The sequence below is a fragment of the Syzygium oleosum genome, unplaced genomic scaffold (assembly GCF_021117445.2).
Source record: "Syzygium oleosum isolate NSW1041296 unplaced genomic scaffold, Sole_v2.1 Sole_v2.25, whole genome shotgun sequence".
In the NCBI taxonomy this organism is placed as follows: Eukaryota; Viridiplantae; Streptophyta; class Magnoliopsida; order Myrtales; family Myrtaceae; genus Syzygium; species Syzygium oleosum.
Window position 1 is genome coordinate 1,186,031 of NW_026607509.1, and position 17,006 is coordinate 1,203,036.

The 17,006-nt window shown below is 42.2% G+C and overlaps 3 protein-coding genes across 7 annotated transcripts; 2 read left to right on the forward strand and 1 right to left on the reverse strand.

Annotated features, from left to right (window-relative positions):
* Window positions 1-3,260: 3,260 nt before the first annotated feature.
* On the forward strand, window positions 3,261-8,585 carry LOC115674768 (putative pentatricopeptide repeat-containing protein At3g47840). 4 transcript variants are annotated; one of them, XM_056302875.1, is made up of 4 exons: window positions 3,261-5,431; window positions 5,607-5,672; window positions 6,510-6,643; window positions 7,601-8,585. In XM_056302875.1, the coding sequence occupies exons 1-3, from the start codon at window positions 3,484-3,486 to the stop codon at window positions 6,554-6,556; spliced, it is 2,061 nt and encodes a 686-aa protein (XP_056158850.1). In that variant the 5' UTR covers window positions 3,261-3,483; the 3' UTR covers window positions 6,557-6,643; window positions 7,601-8,585. The 4 variants fall into 4 exon arrangements, with proteins under 4 accessions (XP_056158850.1, XP_056158851.1, XP_056158852.1 ...); XM_056302876.1 differs by lacking the exon at window positions 6,510-6,643; XM_056302877.1 differs by lacking the exon at window positions 7,601-8,585 and having other exon boundaries at window positions 6,405-6,638.
* A 1,643-nt stretch (window positions 8,586-10,228) lies between these two features.
* Window positions 10,229-13,748, reverse strand: LOC115674883 (chaperone protein dnaJ 6). The gene is made up of 8 exons (XM_030597401.2): window positions 13,524-13,748; window positions 12,213-12,311; window positions 11,996-12,097; window positions 11,633-11,689; window positions 11,418-11,527; window positions 11,248-11,330; window positions 10,769-10,859; window positions 10,229-10,642 (listed from the first exon to the last, which is right to left on the reverse strand). Exons 1-8 carry the CDS (start codon window positions 13,635-13,637, stop codon window positions 10,438-10,440), a joined length of 861 nt encoding a protein of 286 aa, XP_030453261.2. The 5' UTR covers window positions 13,638-13,748; the 3' UTR covers window positions 10,229-10,437.
* Window positions 13,749-14,540: 792 nt separating this feature from the next.
* LOC115674884 (zinc finger A20 and AN1 domain-containing stress-associated protein 4-like) lies at window positions 14,541-17,006 on the forward strand. Of its 2 annotated transcripts, none has more exons than XM_030597402.2 (3): window positions 14,541-14,675; window positions 14,779-14,849; window positions 16,268-17,006. In XM_030597402.2, the coding sequence occupies exon 3, from the start codon at window positions 16,280-16,282 to the stop codon at window positions 16,811-16,813; it is 534 nt and encodes a 177-aa protein (XP_030453262.1). In that variant the 5' UTR covers window positions 14,541-14,675; window positions 14,779-14,849; window positions 16,268-16,279; the 3' UTR covers window positions 16,814-17,006. The 2 variants fall into 2 exon arrangements, with proteins under 2 accessions (XP_030453262.1, XP_030453263.1); XM_030597403.2 differs by having other exon boundaries at window positions 14,548-14,675; window positions 14,761-14,849.

Consider the following 17,006-nt stretch of genomic DNA (forward strand, 5'->3'; position numbering starts at 1 on the left):
CTTCCGGCGGTAATGATGTTTAATTTCTTTCTTCGTTTCTTCTCTTCTTCTTCTTTTGTTGATTGTTGGTTGGTGGCTGCCATAACGAGTTTTTTGGGAGTTGGTAGGCCTGATAATTTGGCAGGTGAGTGTCCCAAAACTAAGTTTTTTCCACTGTCTTTTTGTCAGTGACAATTTGGCCCAACCAATTAGGTAAGGGGTGCGAAAAAGAAACGTAAGACGGACCTGTGTTGGATAAGACCTGGAGGACAGCTCGAAAGTGTGGCCCATGCACAATACTCAAGTATACGAGTAGCTTGAGCGAGTCGTTTGCCCACCAAACGAAAGGCCTTTCGCGTACGGACAAGGCGGAAAACTTTATGTTTCGAGACGTAAAATCCCGATCGCCTTATCGACCCGACTAATTCCCCCGTGATGAATCTGATGAAATCGCTAAATTATTTCAAAAAACGATGTTTTGCCGCGACTTGTTTTCAATCCGTGCACGATCCCTTTTGAATTGGGTTTGGCCCATTTTACAGATCATTGCTCATCATAGCCCCCATCGCACCTTCCATTGCGTCTCTCTCTTGTTGCAATGATTTCGAACCATCTGTCTTTTCGTACCCCCCCACAAAAAGAAAAAACGCTAATTGAGCATGATGAGCATCCGTTCATGAAAATAAATCGAGAGGCAAGATTTTGGCAATCATGTAACGAAACAAAGAGGAAGAGGGAGGATGATTTATGAATTCATGAAAGTCGGGGGAAAAAATGCTGTACAAATGATGGGCCAGGGACGCTTGATTGCCACATAAAGCGAAAGCAAAGGGGATGCCTCTCTTTTTCTTTTTTTTTTATTTGGCAAAGCATATGAGATGTCAATAGCATGATCAGGATACTAGTGTCGGCGTACGTGCAAGGAACATGTTATTGTTGTGTAGAATGCAATTTAGACAGATTTGCACTCGAAGTGAGCTAGTGGGGCTGGCTCAACCCGAAAATCGGCCTTGACCGGATTGGTTCCTGGTTTTATATCCTAAAGCTGGACCTGGAACCCGTAACGCCGGTTGCTCATAGATTGCGGGCGGAATTAAAGCAGCAAGATGTCACTAGTGAGTTGAATAAAGGGAAAACGACATACCTAGTTCACAAAATTTGATCAAATGTGCAATGTAATTTCTAAATTTTTAATTTGTTCAATAGGGTTCTTAAACTTTAAGTACATATTCAAACTAGTCAATGGACAATATGAAAATGTTCAATGTGGCTCATGAACTTTTAATTCGTTCAATATGGTCCTTGAACTTTTAATACATGTTCAAACTAGTCCCTGGACTGTATGAAAATGTTAAATGTTATCGTTCCATTAATTTAAGTTTAGGAATAACATTGAACATGTTGTTAGATGTATGCCCTAAAGTCATCATATAATAGTTACATGTTAGGGATTTAAGTTGTATTTTCAATTTCATTATTTATTTAATGGCAATGACGTATTTATTCATTTGTCCAATTATTTAAATATATGAATGATTCCATAAGATCGATTGCTTATGGACCTATTCTTGAGACGTTAAGAATATGTGTGACGGGTTCACAGTTAGACCGAATCTTTAAATTGTTCGGTCGATGGATCATTGAGTGGATATCAATAATCCTGTTGAGACCGGTGTGTTCTTAGCTTCACCATTAAGTATTGGATATTTAAGGGAATGACGAGTCACGAGTCATTGGGTATTGTGATGCCCGAGCTAGAACACGAGTGTTTGTATCGAACAAGTTTGAACGTGACACGCATATAACGATTAGCAACATGGAAGCTTTTAGCGTGGTCAATGCCTAATCGTTCATGCTCAGTCTTGTATAAATAATCCTTAGACACGAGGCGCGTGTGTTGACTTGTGTGTTGAATGGCTATGGTTCAAAGGTGCAAATATTCTTTGGTTCGTTGATACGTCTATGTACTTGATGGCCATAGTTCGTTCACATACGAAGTTACACGTGTGCGCAAATGGAATCTATCTCCTTGTTATACACAATGTACAATAATGATGTCCTATCTTGACATTGCATTAAAATCCTCGGCCGGAGTTGTAACCGAGAATGAACTGTTCGTGTCTCATATAAAATGCATGTCAATTAGATTTGTGCATATAATCGAATTGGTGACTTGACAAATATTCCATGGTCTTTGTTCGATCGGGACATAGTAAGGCAGAGGAATTGAATTACACTGTAACTAAAGCCGACGGTTCATTATGTTCTTAAAACATTCACACTATCTCGAGTAGCCATGACATATTGCTAGATGTCAATCATGGCTTGTAGGATCTAGAGGTTGATCGGGACAATCAATTTTCTTGAGAGTATTAATGTGTTAGTGCAAGTCCTACTACCAACTCGGTGATGAACCTAGGAATGTCACACACCATAACCAATTTAGGATGACGTTGTACGGAAGATGCAATATTGCAAATATGTTTGTAATTATAGCAATCGATTAGTCGATTGAGATTAAATTAAATGTGATTTAATTTAATTTTATTTCAGTCATGAGCGTGCGTGCATATGATGCACACGCAAACCTAAAGTGGACACATGTTAATGTGCCATACGATCTTGCACTCTTAATTTTATAAAATTAAATACGGTTGCTGATTGTGTGGTGAGTATCCATGCGATCAGTAACTGTTGCTGATCGCACAAATAGAATGGGATCAGTAACAGTTGCTGATATAAAAAAAAATACAGAAAAGAAACAGTGCAAGTAAGAGTGCAAGATGTGTGCGTGAGAGTTAAAAGAAAAATAGTTTTTCTCTCTTTCGACGTCGTATTGAAATATCAAGAGTGCGGAGAATTATCGCCACAAGATTGCTAGCACAATTCTATTGGTGACTATCCGCCAAGTTCTTCCTTACTGTTCGTCGTGCGATTGGTGATGTGTCTGAACTAGAGGTCAGATGGTTATGGAACAGGCCAAGAAACATCCAGACCGAAATCGTTTTGGACACGTTACGAGAGGTAATGCGATTAACCCCCTATGGTCTTCGATTTTTGATTGAAACGCACGAACAACGCCTTTGGAGATACATGTGTAGTTATATATTTTTTGCGTTTATATTTTTTAACTATGCATGTTCGTAGAAAAGCCAATACATTGTTCATATAGTTTAGGGACTAATTTGAACATGTATAAATTGAGGACCGCATTTGTACGTTAGCCGAAATTCGGGGATTATTTGTGTCATTATTCCTCGAATAAACAGAGACAGTGGCATCAAGCACCTAGACTCTTTATGTACATGGCGTTTAACTATGAACTGCAAATCCAGTGGTTGGAACTGCCCGCCAAATGAGCAGACGAAACAAGAGTGCATCGCGGAAATGTCGTTCGAACAAAGGCGGGAAGATCAACCGCACGCCAACTTGGGCTCCATCAGTTAGGAGCGCAACAGAGTGCTCGGAAGCGAGGATGATTGCGTTGCTATCAAGTCTTCCGTAATGGCGAAGATGATATCGTGGGCCAGGCCTCACATCAGGAAGCTCTCTTCTTCAACCTCAAGTCGCGTGACTATGATCCAATACAACACCCGATTGCGGGAGCTGACCAAAACAGGTTATTTGGGTGATGCTCGCTCACTGTTCGACAGTATGCCTTGCAGAGACGAGATTTCTTGGACCACCCTGATTTCTGGGTATGTCAGCGCCATGGATATAACCGAAGCTTTTGGTTTGTTCTCCGACGTGCGGGTTCAGCCAGCACTCCACGTGGACCATTTCATGCTCAGTCTTTTGATCAAGGCTTGCACGCTTGATATGAACCCGAATCTTGGCGAGTCATTACATGGATATGCCGTCAAAACGGGAGATGCAAACTCGCTATATGTGGGAAGTGCCCTTCTTGACATGTACACGAAAGCCCACAGAATCGAGCTGGGTTATAGAATATTTGATGAGATGCCACTGAAGAATGTTATTTCTTGGACTGCCCTGATAAATGGGCTTGTTAGCTGTGGCCACTATAGGGAGGCGGTGTCCTGCTTCGCTGAAATGTGCAAGTCGGAAGTGCAATGTAACGGGCACACATTTGCTATTATTTTGAAGGCATGCGCTGATCTTGGTGCTTTGAGCTGTGGGAGGGAGATACATACACACATAATTAAGAAAGGCTTTGATGCGAGCTCATTTGTGGCTGATTCACTTGCCACGATGTACAACAAGTGTCGGAAGTTTGACAATGCCGTGCGGTTACTTGAAAGGATGCCCACACAGGATGTAGTGTCGTGGACAACTATAATCACGACATACGTTCAGATGGGTATGGAAGAATCTGCATTTGTAGCATTTTTAAGGATGAAAAGATCTGGTGCCAGTCCTGATGAATACACATATGGAGCAGTTATCTCTGCATGTGCTAGTCTTGCAAGAACTATATGTGGCGAACAATTACATGCTCAAGTTTTGTGCAAAGGTCTTTTAAATTCCTTGCCAGTGGCAAACTCCATTATCAGCATGTATTCAAAACTCGGCCAGTTATCTTCAGCACTAGCTATTTTTCACGAAATCACCAAGAGAGACATTGTTTCGTGGAATACTATAGTCACTGGGTATTCTCAAGAAGGTTACGGCGAGGAAGCTTTTGAGCTTCTGTCGTGGATAAGGATTGAAGGACTCAGGCCCACTGAGTCAACTCTTTCGGTTGTTCTTACTGTGTGTGGTAATATGGCTATTCTCAAGCAAGGGATGCAACTTCATGCTCTTGTCCTGTCTTTGGGTTTAGAACAGGCACCTACAATACAGAGTGCTTTGATTAATATGTATGCCAAGTGTGGGAGTATAAAAGAAGCATCCAAAATCTTTGATGAGGCAACAAATTATGAAATTGTGGTGTGGACAACAATGATTAATGGATATGCAGAACATGGTTACAGCCATGAAGCAATTGATTTGTTTGAGAAGCTGGCTAGTGTTGGGTTGAGACCAGATCCTGTGACATATATTGGCATTCTTACTGCATGTAGTCACGCTGGACTAATCGATCTTGGTTTTGACTATTTCGATTCAATGAGCAGGGAACAACGAATTAGTCCCTCAAGAGAACACTATGGCTGCATGATTGATCTTCTCTGCCGAGCTGGAAGATTGGACGAGGCAGAACACATGATCAAAAGAATGCCATATGAATGTAATGATGTTGTCTGGTCAACTTTGTTGAGAGCATGTAAAATCAATGGTGATGGGGACCGTGGAAGGCGAATTGCCGAGCATATTCTCGAGTTAGACCCAAATTGTGCTGGAACTCACATTGCCCTGGCTAATGTCTATTCTGCCAAGGAGCGGTGGACCGACGCAGCGGAAATAAGGAAAATGATGAAGTCAAAGGGTGTAACTAAAGAGCCTGGATGGTCTTGGATTATGGTTAAGGACTGTGTGTCCACATTTGTGGCAGGTGACCAGTCTCATTTACATAGTGAAGAACTATGCGACGTTCTGAATTTTCTTTGCTCGGGAGAAACTTGTGTTCAGGATGTGGTTTCCCTTGTGTATGATATTGAGGACTGAAAAGTAGCGTCCTTACATTGTTCTATTTGGATGTTTTCTTCATTATTCTCGTTAATTAGCAGAGTCAACGGCAGAAAAGGATTATTGGAAAAAAGTTGAGGTTGCCCATCAATGCTATCAAGCAACAGGTATGAGAAGGGTGCATTCTTCATGATTGCCTTGTTCCTAGAGCATGTGATTTACAATGACTGATGTTGCTTAAGTCATATATATATTAGTAACAGAACCTTCTTCAAAAGGTCTACAGGGTAAGCTACGTAACACACAGTTACACACATATTGATTTTCTTCTCCAACAACAGGCTCAAAGTGGCAGCGTCTTCCTGTCTACTGATCAAGGCCGATAAGCCCATCAGTCCACACAACTGTCCATATACCAGTAGAAGAGTTCCAATAAAATTAGATATGAGAGGACGGTGCTTTGCGCATGGTTGTCTTGGTCTTGGAAAAATGCATGATATACAATAAATGACGTTTCTTGGACCGCACAGTTCCGATTAAAATCACAGCTCGACTAATCCCTTTACTCTAGCTAGGAAGTTTACACATGTCCCCATATTGGCTCAATGAACGATCTCAAATTTGTCATACAATTTCTTTCTGCTTCTGGCAGTAGACATGAAGAGACAGATCTCACCTTCATCCCATAAAGTAAAGATAGTTCCATTAAAATCTTATCATTATGAAGCTCGAGTCTATTTGCTCCTTTTAAAATACCCCCCACTCTTCTGCCTTCTCTGTTTTAAAATTTGTCTGGATTTAGTATTTGCAGATCTTCAAGAGGAGTTTTGAATATGAATTATTTTGCATTGCCTTTTCTCTTAGCCATTTTCATACACTAAGCTTGTTAACGTGTCCAGGTAGAAGCAGGTGATGGTTTTGTTAGAACTAGAGGAATATATATGATGCTGAATGGAAGCCTTGATTATGCCTATGGCTTCAATGCTTATTGTTTGATGACACAGCTTTTGTTGATGCATACAAAGAGTCAGCTGCATTCCGAGAGCTTTAAGCCGTGGCCTTACCGTTGTAAGAACCTGCGGTTTCACTGATTATGGTTACAGACCTCTACTGCACTCTTTTGGTTCCTAAAATGGAGGTGATTCGCTCTCATTATAATTCATGCAGGAATTGTGGGTCTTCAAATCTCTCAGAATGTTTTTCTAAACACAAGATCCCGGTTGTCCCTCTCTAATTTTTAATATATTCCCTAAACACTGACTAGACTGACCTATTTTGTCGAAGATGTCGTGTGCCCGACTTGTTTGGTGATGATTAGCATGATTTATTGCTTTTTGGGGTGTTGGCAATAGGTGATACCATGTGAACGGATTGCAACTGCCATCCCAAGATGTAGGGCATTGGACTCTTTGGAATAAATTGTGTGATATTGTGTCGAGAAGGCCTGTAGGGCATTGTGACATACTTGTTTGCTTTTGCTATCAATTCCCAATCTTTTTGTTTATCAGCTTGCACGCTTTAGGTATATTCTGTTAGGGGCTAGCAATACCTGTGTTGACGCTATCTTGTGAACTTTTAGTTATCATCTCAAAGCTGTTGTGCTCTCGTGCTTGAGAGCAGTTAGAAACTTATTTGACTTCTTGTCTTCTTCCTATCAATGGTCTGTGCGAAAGGGTGGGGGCCTTTATTAATGATTACACCAATGAAAGAATTCACCCTGATTTGAGATGGAGCGAAACCATACATATAAAAGAAACTGTCATATAATCTAGTCATGGGGAATTAAGTGATCAATGATTTTTTTTGTGTTCAGAGTGAATTATCCAGTTTTAAGAATGTAGAAGCCCTTGTTCTCTCTCTTTCTCTCTCGATCTCGATCTTAATCTGGGAGAAGGAGAAAGGATCTTGTGAGTCCCCTAACTTTTCTAGGTTCTTCTGATGACTCCTGCCATTCACATTAAATCTAACCTGAAAATGCCTGTAAGCTTTCCCTCATTTGACATTCCTTAATGGAAATAATTTTGTTTCATCTGGTTGTCTGAGAAGGCAAGAAATGGATATTTGTGTTTCATCATCAAAAGATATCTTATTGCAGGAGTTGGAAGCTAAAGAAATCTTTGTAGCGAGTTAGGATGCCAGACTCCAAAAGGCCCCATCCTTTCCATCAGTTACTGAGGCTTTCTTGGAAGTGCTACCACAGCAAATATATTTCCCAACTTCGAAGTGCCATATGGACATGCTGCCAAGGCAAGAACAAGCTAAGCTTGCAGCTTCTCCTGGTAGCCGCATTGGTCACGGGAAGCTCAAGCAAGAGTGGGAAGGAGGACACAGTTGCTGGCACAGGGGCTGTGCAAAGGGTGCACTGGATTTTGAAGTCTCCTCAATCGGGAGTACACCAAAATCCACTTCAACTGGCAATTCAGCTGCACTGTTCTTCAAAAATTTTGTACCTGATGGGTCCACCGCATGATGAAAACAGGTAGATTTGATTGGGTTCAACTGCAGGTGCTAGGGTGAGAAGACCCAGCTACCTAGAAACCATGCAATAATTACAAATCTTATGAACCGATTATGTCCAAATCTTTGGCCTGTACAGTGGCTCTAATTCAGAGCAGTTTGCACTCAACAGATGAGATTCGACGGATGATCTCCGGTTCCTCTTCAAGATGGATGGCGCATCACTATTCTGATATGCAGGACTGCCCTTCTGATTACAGGACTGCTGGCCAGGATGCTATAGCTAAGGGAACCCCATCATCAAGGCAATAACAATTTGATAATATCTTAGAACGCAGGAGCTGCGTTGAAGGATCTTAGACTCTAGTCTGATGCTTGTTTGACTTCCCATGAGTACGGCTTACCAGTTAGCTTATGTCTTGAAGCGTAGTATTGAGGACATTTTCTCATGTAAAAAGCATATTGCGACGCAGCTCATGATACCGCAATTTATTTGTTGCTGCGTCCGGCATTTGTGTCTTTAACAACATGCCACTCAAAAATCTCAGATGGATGATGTCATTCTAGTTGTAAGAACTTGTGATTTGATGTATTACTAATTCAGATTTGGCAAATCTTAAGCATGCACATCGTCCCCCATGCATTGTAGCATGTGAACTGGCCTAGGCTCTGCAAACAAAATCTGCACAACATGGATATCCAATTCCCAACTTGCTGATCGTCCTTGTACTGGACACGCAGTTGAATTCTAGTTCTCGTTACAACTGTTCCCAGCTAAGTCGAGTAGGACACATTGCTCCTGACCCCAAGATGCGGCCACGGCATTATATTTAAATCTTGATCGGGTCTAATCTGAAGAAATTGCTCCGAAGTTGCAATCGAGAATTTCGGCATAAGCTATTAAAATTGCATCATGCCCCCTTGAGTTGCAGGAAGCATTAACAAGTTTTGTTTGTCGAGCTAACAAAGAGATTCGAGCTTTGGCTTGATTAATACATTTAAACAAAATAAGTCAGTCCTATATTTCTCTACACCCAATTCGAAAATGGATATGCAATATACTTAAAATCTGGCTTCGTTGTTTTATGACAATGAATTAAAAGTATGTCGAGCTTCTTCTAGTTTCTCTTCTTCATTTAGAAGTTGCTGACCATGCATTAATAGGGAAGCATTCCGCCTTTCCTCGATACTTAGGCTCCGTTTGGTTCAGCATTGGGAATGCTCATTTGGCCTTAAATGAGCATTCCCAAAATGCTGAACCAAACGGTTCAGCATTGGAGTTCCAAATGCTCATTTGGTAGCATTTGGAATGCTGACTGTTCCCCAAAAAAAAAAAAAAATTTCTTCTTAAGCAAAGCGTGGCCGGCTAGGGCGGCCGGCGAGGGGCCAGCGCCGCCAGCGAGGGGCCGGCGAGGTCATGCGACCGACGACGCCGCGGCGACCGCCCGGGCGCCATCGCTGGGTTGCACGACCCGGGGCGGGGACGACTGGGTCGAGCAACCCCGGGCGGCGGCCGTCGCCTGGGGTCAGCTCGACCCGGGCCGTCGCCGCCCGGGGTCACGCGACCTCGAGGCGACGGCCGCCTGGGGTCGCACGATCGTCCGAGCGCCGTCGCCCGGGTCGCGCAACCGCCCGGGCGGTGTCGCGTGGGTCGCGCGACCCTCGCAACGCCTTGGTCGCGCGACCCTAGGCGACGGCCGCCTGGGTCGCGCGACCTCAGGCGATTGCCGCCGGCACCAGATTTGACTCGCCGGCGGCCGTAGCTCTTCGCCGGAGCCGGCGAAGGGTACTTTTAAAAATAATATAAAAAAAAAACCTCCCAAAGCCCATTTGTAAAAAGAAATAACCAAATACAATTGCATTTCCCCAAGTGACCCCAAGTAGCATTTTTTCAAGTGACTTTCACCTAAAGGTATTTACATTCCCCAAATGAATATTCTAAAAGCTGAACTAAACGGGCCTTAATCAAATCCTTTTTTTAACAATCGAATGATTGCCTAGAGACACATGCTTTTTATCTTATTTCCCCGCTCAATAGCAGCATAATGATCAGCCATTCAGTAGAAAAGTAGTCTAATCCCATTTGGGAAAGAAAAGAAAAGTTCCTGTAACTAAAGCAAGCACAAAACTATAGTCAGCAACATCTCATTCGCACATTAAATCCTTAAGCCTATTCAGCCTAGATGCATCTCAGTCACGCCAAAAGTTGCTCAGAGAGGCCACTTATTTTGCGTAAATAGTACTTCATTGGACACAATTTCCAGTATTACGGCAAATCTAGTTCTTGCACTGCCAGAAAAATAAGAAACAAAACAAGAGTGCATTGAGCAACTGTCATCCGAAAATATCATCCAAACAAAGGGGAAATCAAACACACCAATTTTGGCTACATAAATTAGGAGCATAAGAGAGTGCTCAAAGCAACAAAAAGCTATACATGGTTAATCCAATAGAAAGCTACATCACATGTTCTTGTCATTTCTGCCTGGACTTTTTGGAAGACTTTCGGCTCTCAAGTTTCTTTCTTGCAGCCTCAAATTCTTCTTCACTGGGTTCTGAACCCTGCGTTCCACCACCATATTTATTCACCAGAGATGAAAACATGGAATCAAAATTCTCCTTTCGCTCACTACGGCGCTGAGATATAATTGCGAAAAGATCGTCTGACTTCTTCTTCGCTCTATTGAAAAGAGAAACAAAAGTTAGCATTCCAATTCAAAAGAAGAATATACTACGAACAGTACAGTGAAGAAATCGAAACAAAAATTATTTAGAATAGAAAGCCCAGTGCAGCTGTGTCACTCACTTCCCCCTCTTTCTAAGAGGATCTGTAGGTGGTTCAGTTTTAGAAATTTGATTTGCCCACTTCTGGTACGCCTTGGTTGTCTTCAACGTTCCTGTAGTACACAGAGAAACAGAGCATGCAGTAAGCACGATAGCAGGATAGTGTACACTACACTATTAAGCACGATAGCAGGATAGTGTACACTACACTATTAAGCACACATAAGATCTAAGCTACAAAACAACAGTATCCTCAGACCAGCATTACTTAGAACCATAAAAAGACAGAAAAATAGGACGCTCTCCATAAAAAGTAAATGAGCACCTAGTGCTAAATATTATCAATGTGGTAAGCATTTTTTTTTTTACATATTGACCTTACCGTTACTAAACTCTATAAAACACAATGAAGCACAACCCTGCTTGAAAGTCTCAAATTCTGACTGAGGTTTAAGAGTGAAGCCAATAGTCAAGAAGAGATCGAATTGTCAAAACACCAACCTGCTGCTATTGCATCATCGATGATATCCTTAAAGCGGTGGGAATCAAGCTTAGGATCTGAGCAGAGCATCGAACAGAAAAGCCTGTGAAGGAAAAAGTACAAAAGATGTCAAACACTTCTATGTCAAGTAGGCATCTACAAGAAAGGAAAAAGGACATATCAACCCCACCTGTTCATGTTACCCTTGAATTTCTCGTATAGATCAATCAGATCATTCTTTTCAGAATCAGAACCTCTATAGTTTGCCTCAAACTCTTCGATGTCTGCTTCAGTAACCACCTGGATGAAGCCATGTCAGATAACTTCGAACATAGAGATATTCATGCAAGAGAACGCCATTCACATTAGAAAGAAAGATATCATTCCAGGTAGAACATGAACAACCTTGTATACAGCTCTAAAATACTCGTGCAGATTCTGAGCGACGTCCCCTGCAAGGTCCTAAATAGCAGGAAGATAGATTTGAGAAAAAACACTTGCAATAATGGAAGAAAACTCTAATTGCCCAATAATATATACTATTAAACTCAGGCTTGAAGTATATCACAATTTATCATCATTTGTCCAATTTTAGCTAGGCCATCTCAAAGCACAGAGTCTGTGGACTTTGCTATCTTAAATATATTCAACTAACATAATTTCTCTCTTTGCTTGCGACAGCTATTTATATATCGGATAGAGATCAAGACTTAATTCTCTCCCGGTTTTTTGTGATTATGCTTGTGCAGAGATTCAGGCGGAACTCACAGCATCATCGACACAGCCAGTCTGATCATATAATGCCCGTTTCTCCTCGTCACCTAGAATCGAGATCACCTTTTGTAATTGCTGAAATTTTTCTTTGGCTTCCTGATGATACAAGAACGAAACAAATTACGACAAAGTGGAGTTAGAGATTGGAGGAGCCAGCCCCATGCAAACTATTTCAATTGTCAAGACATAGGGGCATCGGAATTAACTTAACCTCATCACCAGGATTCTTATCAGGATGGAGTCGCAGGGCCAACTTATAGTATGACTTCTTTATTTCCTGCTGAGTAGCTGTCCTTTCCACACCAAGAATCTGCAACACATAGCATCTTCATTGAGTAACTCCCATTCACCCTTAAGCAAATGCAGCTACAAAACATGGCAAATGCGTTCCTGAATAGGATACGCTCTTATTCCTGATATATGAACATAACCTCTTTTCTGATCCTTATTCAGCCGACACAATCCTAGAAAGAGGAAGCTTACTTTGCAGAAGTGTCAATTTAAGGCTAATGAGTGCTTACAGATCATAAGCTTCCCAAGAAAACTGAAGAATAGGAATGTCACTACGCAAGTAGCAACTACCTGAATCATCAGTAACCTTAAATGGGGCAAAATGATAAAAAGGTCATCTCAGCAAATCCAAGGTGGCAATTGTGGCCTAAGCTAGCTGAACAACCGTAGATCATTAAACCAACCAGGCTGTAATTTGGTACATTTCTTACTCATCAGAGCAGACGGTTGCCTCGTGGATGGAGCAATCAGTTTCCGTGTAAACGAAGCATCAGAAACGACGGCATGCCAATCAAGAGGAGTTCAAAGGCTCCGAAAATACTTCCCCTAACCATCTAAGAACGTGAAAAGGAAAACGAGGAAAAGGAACCCGCAAAGCGACTCTCTGTTTCAGGATCAGTCCCTTTTCTAAGCTCAACCTTGGAATGACCCACCAATAAAGGGGCGATAACATCGAAATTCTCGAATCAAACTTTTCAGCATCCTCTCAGCAACTAAAATGGAAAAAACAAATACCGCATCTTCCCTTGAACAGCACAGTCGAGTCATTCAGCTTCAAGTAAATTACTCACTATGCACATCTCCAATCCCAGCTAAAGAACACCTCCACTTACGCCATGCGAGCAGTCAATAGCGCTGGAAACTTAACCCTAATAAAAAAAAAATCCTAGCAAAATCTTAGGTCGAAATCTCATGCGAAATTCACAGTTTCATAAACTGCAGCACATGACCATTAGAGATTGCACCAGCCCCTCGATTGTCCATCCCCGCCATGCAATAGTAACGAACTCCAGAACAGGAGACATTCGGGCGCCGGAATTGGGACTCAACCCACGCAAACGCCAATCCAATCAAGCATCGCAGTACCCAAAAAATAGAAAATTAAAAAAAAACATTTCCCCCCTTTCCCTAATCAATCCCACCCGAAACCACAACCTAAGGCAAAATCCAACGCTCCGCGCGCGCGCGACGGAGCACAAGACAGGGGACGAGAGACCATCTCCGAGCTCACCTCGTACAAGCTCATCTGAGCCGCGGAAGACTCCGCGCGATCCCCGCCGCGCGCCTCCTCGCCGTCGCCGTGGCCGTGCGGAGCCCTAGATTCCTTCCTCTGCTTCTTCCCCATGCCGGAGCGAAACCGGAGCTCGAGTCGGGGCGAGATACGCTCTGCTTGCTTGCTTGCCTTGCCGTGAAAGAAAGAAGAGGAAACCGGAAGATAGGTTTGAAGGGGGAGAGACACCGAGGCCGAAGCAGCGCTCTGATTTTTTGTTCTTATCTATTTTTCGGGTTTTTTTAATTTTTCGGCGTCGGAATTGTTCCCGCCATTTCGCGGTTTTTGTCTTTCCTCTTTTCCCGCCGGAACGGCGTGAAGCGAATGGGGTTTGGGAATCGATGATAATCGTTTCCATCTCTTCTTCCCTAAGAGAGATTCGAGTCACGTATCATTAGCAAAAATTAATCACGCGCTCGAGAAATTACATCGCGATTGAAAAACTAGTACTCAAAATTTACTAAATTTTATGCGGACACCCTACGTAGTATCCATTTGACACACTATTATCAATATATTGCCCAAAAAACAAAATTTAGATAAGAGAAACGTATACGTTTAGGTGTTTTTTTATTAATTAAATGACGTATTAAATGTTACTTCATCCTTTTTTTTTTATTTTGGGCGAGCATTGTTCGAGAAAAGAAGGAGGCTATATTTTGAGGAGCTTCAAGATGATATTCCCGAGACATTTCGATTTTCCATGTAACGTATGGACGAAAATGAGATCATATCTGATGATCGAGATTTGAAATGAAAATACTTTGGCAGGGTCATGAAATGCCCGTTTTATCTTTAAATTGGGCTTTTGAGAAAAAATTGTATAACTAAAAGTTAAAATGTACAAGTCGGCTGAAGAAAATTAATATATATTTTTATTTTTTTTGCGATTCTGAAAAATGGAAAGAATTGATAGTGGGGAAAAACAAAATAAAAGGCTATAAAAAACAAACTAACGTTTTGCTCGCGTCGTTCAGTTTTCACAAAGCCCGCCAAGTGTGTTTGAAACAGAGAGAGAAGCCATCGCTGGATAGTCGGCGGCGGTCTCCATTTTCCGTCCGGTCATTGCTTGATCATCTTCTTTGCTTCGCCTGCGGATTCTTCTCCCTCACTGTAAAAATTTCAGTGTCTTTCGGCGCTTCTCCTTTGTACTGCGATTTGCTTTTCTTGTAAATCCCGAATTCGACATCGAATGCAGTTCTTGCTTTGGTCGCAGGCGATCTGGTTGGATTTGCCGCTCAAGATCGGCCGAAACGAAGACGAAACTTGGTCTCTTTCTCTCTCTGGGTAATTGTATTTTCCGCCTGCCGACTGGACTTGCCTATGTTGTTGACAATCATGTGTGCGCGTAACTTGGTTGGTGGCGATTAGCATGATTTCTTGTAAGTAAAACGGTGTGGAAGGCGACACCGTGTGAAGAGGTTGCGATAGCAATCCCAAAATGTATGGCTTCGGATTCTTTGGCATGAATTATGTTGTATCGGATTCTGCAGGGTCGTGGGGAGGAAGGGACCGCGTCTTGGTAACATGTATTGAGGTGTAGGGGAGAATATGAATCGAAAGTTGTCGTGTTTTCGACCCTAGGCGTGCTTTCTTTGCCTTCATCTCGAGTTAAGGGTTATTTGTGGAATAGCCCATATCCATGCTGATGGATCGACATAGAGTTGTTGTTGTTGTTTTCGTTGTTATACCTGTTTCTCCCTTGGTAGTTTAAGACCAAGGACTCAAAAAGATGAAAGTTTTGATTATATGTGATTTGCAAAGATACGTCTGCTTGAGACAATTAGGATGAAATGATATGCTCAGAGTCGAGACCACCGATGCTGTTCCCACATGGGAAAGATATTTCTAGAGATGGTATTGATATTTCTTAAGATCTTGGGAATGATGCTAATCGAGAAGTTACTCTTTCTTGGCTTAGAAGATGCGGACTGAAAAGAAGAATTGCCTTCCAAAACCATTAGGAGAGTTTGCCCAGCCCATGCTGCAGCAAAGCATGTTCAAAAACAAATATGGCTTTAATGAAATATTTGTTTGCTTTTGTATCAATTTATTTCTCGGGATCCATGGTTTTTCTGTTCCTCAGCTTGCATGCTCTACACGTATATTACATCTAGGGGCTAGCAATGCATGGATTGATGCTTGCTTGCATACTGTTAGAAATATATTCCCTTGATTCTATATGTCTGTCAGATCGTAATCTGGTAATCCTGATTGATTTAATTAAAGCTGTTGTGCTCTTGGATGTTCATTGTTGTCTCCTTCTCGTCTCTCTCCCTGGTCTGTGTGAAAGGGAGGGGGGCTTTGATGATGATTACATAAACAACAGAATTTACTGTCTCTATGGAGCCCTTGACATGATATTGTAAAGGAAATTGTCATATGATCTAGTCAAGCCATTCGATGATTTAATTAATATTCAGAGCATATTATGCTGGTTTCGGAAAGCAGAAGCACATGTTCATTCTGTCTCTTGTTTTTATTTCTGGGTCTGAGAGAGGGATGAGGGATCTGGTCTGTCCTCTAACTTATTCGGGTTCTTCTGATGACTCCTGCCAATTCACTTTAAAGCTAACCTGAAAATGCCAGGGACCTTCTCCTTATTTTCCATTCCTTATCAGAATTGATTTTGGAATATTCGGTTTGATGAGAAGGAAAGAAGTGGAAATTCATGTTTCATCATCAGATGATTGCCCCCGTTGCAGGAGTTGGAAGCTATGGAGTTCTACAAGGGGATGGGATGGCAGAGTACAAAAGGTTGTATCTTTTGCATCAATAACTGTGGCTTCTTTGGAAGTGCGGCCCTGGGAAACATGTGTTCCAAGTGCCACAAGGATATGCTGCAGAAGCGAGAACAAGCTGAGCTCACAGCTTCCTCCATCAGCAGCATTGGTACGGCAAGCTCCAGCGAGAGTGGGAAGGAGCATGCGGTTGCTGGTGCGAGGGACATGCACAGCGGTGCAGTGGATGTTGAAGCCTCATCAATCAAAAGTTCACCAGAATCAACTTCAACTGGGAATTCAGCTGTATTGCTGTTCCAAAATCTCAGAATGAATGTGACGGATGGGCCTAATAGGTGCGCTACATGCCGCAAACGCGTGGGTTTGACCGGGTTCAACTGCAGGTGCGGCAACCTTTTCTGCGCGGCGCACCGGCACTCTGATAAGCACGACTGCCCCATTGATTATCGGACCGCTAACCAGGCTGCTCTTTCTAAAAGAAACCTTATTGTCAAGGCAGAAGAAATCTAGAAGATATAGAATTCAGTTGTCGAATTGAATGGTCAGGTTCTAGTCTAATGCTGGTTTTACTTTTCTGTGAATATCATATCGTGACGCTAGTTGTTAGCTCATGTCTTGAAGCATGATATTGAGGAGATTTTCTCATGTAAAAAGCATATTGCAGCATCACTTCTGGACATTGCAATTTGTTTGTTTTTGGGTA